This window comes from Ceratosolen solmsi, unplaced genomic scaffold (genome assembly GCF_000503995.2).
Source record: "Ceratosolen solmsi marchali unplaced genomic scaffold, CerSol_1.0 scaffold6, whole genome shotgun sequence".
Lineage (NCBI taxonomy): Eukaryota > Metazoa > Arthropoda > Insecta > Hymenoptera > Agaonidae > Ceratosolen > Ceratosolen solmsi.
In genome coordinates, this window is record NW_011948414.1 from 15713361 (window position 1) to 15719360 (window position 6000).

At 27.1% G+C, this 6000-nt stretch overlaps 1 protein-coding gene across 1 annotated transcript; it reads right to left on the reverse strand.

The window, feature by feature from the left end:
* Nucleotides 1-1730: 1730 nt before the first annotated feature.
* Acadvl (Acyl-CoA dehydrogenase very long chain) lies at nucleotides 1731-5100 on the reverse strand. The gene is made up of 8 exons (XM_011507245.1): nucleotides 4995-5100; nucleotides 3935-4097; nucleotides 3659-3877; nucleotides 3145-3573; nucleotides 2788-3051; nucleotides 2377-2730; nucleotides 2094-2306; nucleotides 1731-2012 (listed from the first exon to the last, which is right to left on the reverse strand). The coding sequence occupies exons 1-8, from the start codon at nucleotides 5063-5065 to the stop codon at nucleotides 1875-1877; spliced, it is 1851 nt and encodes a 616-aa protein (XP_011505547.1). The 5' UTR covers nucleotides 5066-5100; the 3' UTR covers nucleotides 1731-1874.
* Nucleotides 5101-6000: the final 900 nt, after the last annotated feature.

Here is a 6000-nt window from a genome sequence, read left to right on the forward strand (position 1 = left end):
ATGAACTATAAACAACAAATTCCAATAATTGTGTTGTTTATTAATGCCATTAATGATTATCACTTTCTTAAAAAATGGAGCAATGGAAAGAACACAGAATTAAAAAAGGAGCGATAATCTATGCAAAAAGTATACGATAAGATATGCGAAAAGTAATTTTAAAAGCTACAAATGTAATTTCATTCGTCCAAGAAGCCACCAGGGTAGGCATATGAATTAAAGCAAATGTCTATTATGAATCTATGAGCACAACATTAGAACAGTAAGGGATGATTTTTTCATAGAATAATTTTCTCTAGTAACTTTAGCTAGACTTACCAAACGTAAGTTATTGATTTTCACTTTTATTTAAAAATCTAACGATTTATTATCTAAATGTTAATGCCTAAACTATATTACCGTAGTAATAATAGATAGCTAAATCAGATAAAATATTGTGGTTATCAAGCTTTTATGAATTGACGCGTTTTACATACCTTGAAAATTTGACGCCAAACATTTCGTTGAAACATTAAAGAGCTTTATAATATTAATTTTATTTGTCGCTTCGAACATCCACATTAGGAGAAATTGATTTTTGAAAAATTCTACGAATGCAATCGTTCGAGTTCTGTGAATATAAAAGTACTCGATTGTCGGTTGCATCGAACATGAATTTGAAAAACAAAAAGAACAAGATTATCCGTCCTTCGGATTGTCTAAGACTGATATTAATTTTTACAAAATGACCATTGTCAGTTAAAGTAAAGTAATTTAAAACTTAATTGGCATATTACTTTTTATTAAATTAAAAAAATTAGATATTTTTACTGTTAAGTCCCTACGATAAATTAAATTATTTTGTTAAATTTGCTTATTTTATAAATTAATGGTACGATAAAGTGTTTCCTACAAATTTTAATTGAAAAGTGATATGATAAGTGATTTAATTGATAAGTGACTTAAAAGTGATACAGGTAAGTTTAGATAAATTGCCATGAATAAACTTTGAACTATTTTATAATTTTAATTAAAGCCGCGCGTCGATATGAATTCATTTGTAATATAATAATATTTAAAAAAAATTTCGATACAAAATCCCGTATACTTTTAAACGAGATATATTTTCATGCATAATTTTAAAAAATATTTAATAAATTACAAGTATGAAATTTAAAATTAAAAAATTTTTTATTTAATAATAAAACAAATATTTTTAAGTTATTTTTGAAAATTGATTTGTAACAAAACGCGTTCTGAATATCTGAATAATAATAAAAACATAATTTAAGAAATAATATTTATTATATAACTTACAGAAATAATCATTAATGACACTGATGATTATACTGTTTAAATGTTTTGATGTAAATTTATGTTTTAAAAATGACTTTTACTTATTGAAACTTTAAATAAATTGAAATTATTATTATATGAAAAAGTTTCAGCTATTTTATTACCTCTCGAGTTAATATAAAATTAGTAAAAAAAAAAATAAATATATATTTTTGTCTAAATTGATTTTATTTCTTTAAAAGGATCATATATTACATATTCTTATTCATTAAATTGCATTGCATCTTGCGATTCTAAACCTAATTATTATAAAGTTAATTTTAAATATTAAAAAATTTTATGCTTATATTATTTATTATTAATTTTAAAAAGTTTGTAAAATTACCTTTAAATTGTTACAAAAATAGAAGTAGAAAATTTGTGTATACATTATAAAATTTTTTTTTTACAGCATTTTACAGTTTGATTAAAGTAATCATATCACAATTATGGTTTACTTCTTAAGTTGCCAATACTGCAATATCATTTAACTAGTTCTTAAAATACATATTTTAATATTACAGTATTGTAAAAATTGAGAAAAAAAATTTAATTTAACATTAAAAACCGAGAGGATTTTTTTGAACGACTCCTCCTACGTCACAAATATTTCGGGATATTTTACTTAATTTTGTGTACACATCCAAATTCTTGGTAGTACCAACAGCTTTCAAATTTTCAGCCACACGACTAGAAGCCTGAATAATAAATTATTTATTTCATTAAAATATATGATAAAAATGAAGCCAATACACTTGATGAAGGAGTGTAAAATATACCTCTGTACACCACACTTGAGCCATTAGAAGTTCATGTTCAGCGCTTGAAACATTGTTAGTAAGAGATGCGCTTGCTCTACTTAAGACAGCAGCCATTGTGTATGTATCGATTGCAGCTTGTGCAAGCCTATTGAGAATAAATTGCTCGTCCACAATTCCTTTTCCATACTTAACAAGAATTGATTCAATTACCGAACCAAAAGATTCAACACTCTATGGGATATAAAATCAATATTACTATTTATTTATTGACACTCTTTATTTTATGTATAGGACTAGTTACTTTAACACATAGATCAGCAGAGTCCGCAAGGCTTGGATGAACCAAATGTGCTATGCTTGGTGAATTCAAGCCAATGACTCGTGTTGCTCTTCTTGATACTTCTTCAGCTATTAAACCTAAATTAGCTGTAGGATTTTTGAAAGCCTTTTGTAATTCTTTTAAATGACTTCCTGCATACTGAATGCCAGTTAATGCAATAAAAAGTCTAAGAATGTCATTGGTCCCCTCAAAAATTCTGAAAATTCTAAGATCACGTAATACTCTTTCAAGCCCAGTCGCTTTCATGAATCCCATTCCACCAAGAATTTGAATTGCTTCATCGCATACCCACCAAGCAGATTCTGATGCGAATACCTACATTTATAATTATTAAATTTAGTAATTATAAATACTGGTAATCCAAGTACTTACCTTTGAAATAGCAGCTTCTAAATGATAGTCTTGACTACCTGTATCCATATTACCAGAAACCATATATGCTACGGATTGTGTGATGTATTGTAACATTGACATACGAGCAAGTTTTTCTTGTATCGTTCCATAATTATTTATTGTACGGCCAAATTGTACTCGCTGTACAGCATGTTCAGTAGCTTTTTTTATACAACTTTGCATTGTTCCAGACAGAGCAGCTCCCATACCAAATCGTCCATTATTTAAAATTTGCATTGCAACCTACAGGAGTCAACATTATTTCAATTAAAAATATCAAAATTTAAAGTTATAAATATTATATAGTATTTTTCAATTATAGCATCAATAATTTACTTTAAACCCTTGTCCTTCCCCTCCTAATAGATTTTCAGCTGGAATTTTAACATCTTCATAATATACTTCTGTCGTATTACTGCATTTTATTCCCATTTTATTTTCTGGCGGTCCGTTAGTCACTCCACCAAATGCTCTTTCAACAATGAATGCAGTTACTTTGTCTTTAGTTTCCCCAGTTATTGGATCTTTTATTGGCACTTGTGCAAAAACTGTCATGATTTCAGCCAATCCTCCATTTGAAATCCAAATTTTACTACCATTGAGAATATAATGTGAACCGTCGGTAGATTTTATAGCTTTAGAGCGAACTGCACCAGCATCTGACCCACAACTAGGTTCGGTGAGACAAAAAGCAGCAACACTACCACTAGTAACTCTAGGTAAATACTTTTTCTTTTGTTCTGGCGTTCCAAATAGAAGTATTCCCTGCATTAAAGAAAATCATAGGTCAATTTTCAAACAGTTCCAAATTCAAATAACACGTTCGGATTAAAGAAATAATTAAATTTACCTTGAAACCAATACTTTGATGAGCACCCAATGTGATACCTACTCCTAAATCATTATAGCCAACAATTTCAACTAATCTTGCATATTGAGTATTATTAAGACCAAGACCACCAAGGTCTTGAGGGACCTGAATACCAAATGCACCAAGATCCCAAAGAGATTTTAACGTATCTTTATCGATTGAAGCATTTTCATCATTTTTAAATGGATTATTAACTTCCTAATAAATAGATCATTAATTATGTTATTTATAGTAGAAACAAATGTTTAATGTTACCTTAAAAAATGTTTCCATTGGATCAACTAGCATGTTTAAAATTTCTTCCTGCTCTTCATTCAAAGGCTTTGGATAAGGAAAGACTTGGTTCGTTTGCAATTGTCCTCGAAACATATTCATTGTAAACGATTGGGATTCTTTACTTCCTTGTGTTGCAAGACATCTACTTATTATAGATTGGTAATATATTTTCTTATTAAAAATAAAATTTTATTTTCATTAAAAGATAAATAAGGGCTTCTTAGGGGGAGGGACATAAATATTATGTTTGTTATACATAAATAAAAATTCTTCTGAAAAATTTTTAAGTTAAATAACTACGTTTACTTTAACGATTTTACTAGAACTTTTGTATAAGTATAATAAAAAATAAATTAAAATAAAAAAAAAAAAAAAAAAAAAAAAATTTTTTAAACGTACACGTATAATATATTTCTATAAAAAGACTTTATAAACAAAATATACAAACGAAATTACCAATTTTTTACAATTTAATAAACATCAAAATTTTGTTATGTAAATTTTTACGTTATTTGACAGACAATCTATACAAGATTATTTTCTTTTATCACGTAAAATAAACAAAATGCTTAAAGAAATATTATTTGTTTCCAGGTTCAAAGTCCATGATCCGTCTAGATAAATATACTTAAAAATTTAAAAATGAAAGAATGTATTGCCTTGACACTAAACATTATTTCATCTTGAACTTTGACACATTTTTATAAGCCAACTGACGGAATTCATTCACTAATATGCATTTCCATTTTGCATAAATAAATTGAAAATAATTTTATTACTACTCTGACTAAATATACCAAGCATATTATAAACAATATTTCAATATGTAGATCAAAATTAAACAATCATTACATCAAAATACTTTTAAACAAAAACATAAATACGTTTATACATAGGTCTATTAGCTTACATTCCAGTTTATTATTAGTTAATATGTGGTGATGGATCCACTGACCCAAACTTGGTACTAGTGTAAGTAAATTAATCATTATCAAACGATCTATGGTGAAAATACGTTATTCGAAAACAGAATACTCACCTCACATTTAAATCGACTATTTTTCGAAGGCTTTTTGGAACTAAAGCAAAAATTTTCGGAACTCGAATCATGATAGAATGTTTTTTTTTCTTTTCTTTTTCCTTTTTTTTTTCTTTTTTTTTTTTCTTTTTTTTTTTTTTTTTTCTTTTTGTTGAACAACAAGTAAGCTTAACTATATGCCAAAACTACCACGTATTCGTACTTTTACTACTTATGCGTTATCGTTTATCCTTTACAGAGTTCTAACTACTGGCAAAGATCAAAGCAAAGAGATGGTCAATTCAATACTTCAATATGAGAAAAGTGAAACGAATTCGATAGAGATGCCCCTAGCGGCCAAATTTTTCAAGCTCCGCGATCATTCTGTCATTAAGAGCAGCAAGGGAAAACTTGTAATGTACGGATTGTGTTTATACGCATAGGCAATGAGGAACTTTAAATATAAAATTACCTACATTTCCTACTACTATTTTTCAATATTTATCAACTACATATTAGAATCCTTAATACTTTTATTTTACATGATATCAATTATCCTTAATTACTTACACTTAATTTTTCGTTCCTTACAAATAATTCAATGCATAACGTGCTTTTTGATTTTTAAATCTTTGAATTCATTTTCATCCATGCTTTCGAATGTATTGGAAATTATTTCCTAACTCATTTAATAAATAAAAGAAATTGTGCGTACAATATTGCATAGTGGCATTGTTACAGATATTATTTTTATATTAATTGTGAAATCGTATCTTGAGTTATTTAAAGATTATGATAATATTTTTCATAGAATTCGTATTCGTAAGAACAATTAATAATTGATTATATAAATAATTGAACAATGAAATGTATCAAATAATAAATGTTTTTCTTATGATCTATTCAACATCAATATCTCTACGGCTTACTTATTTTATTGGTTATTTGATGTTACGAACATATATCACTGAATAATACTGTATCAATTATATAATTAATGTATACGTGGCGTAAATATAATTAATTG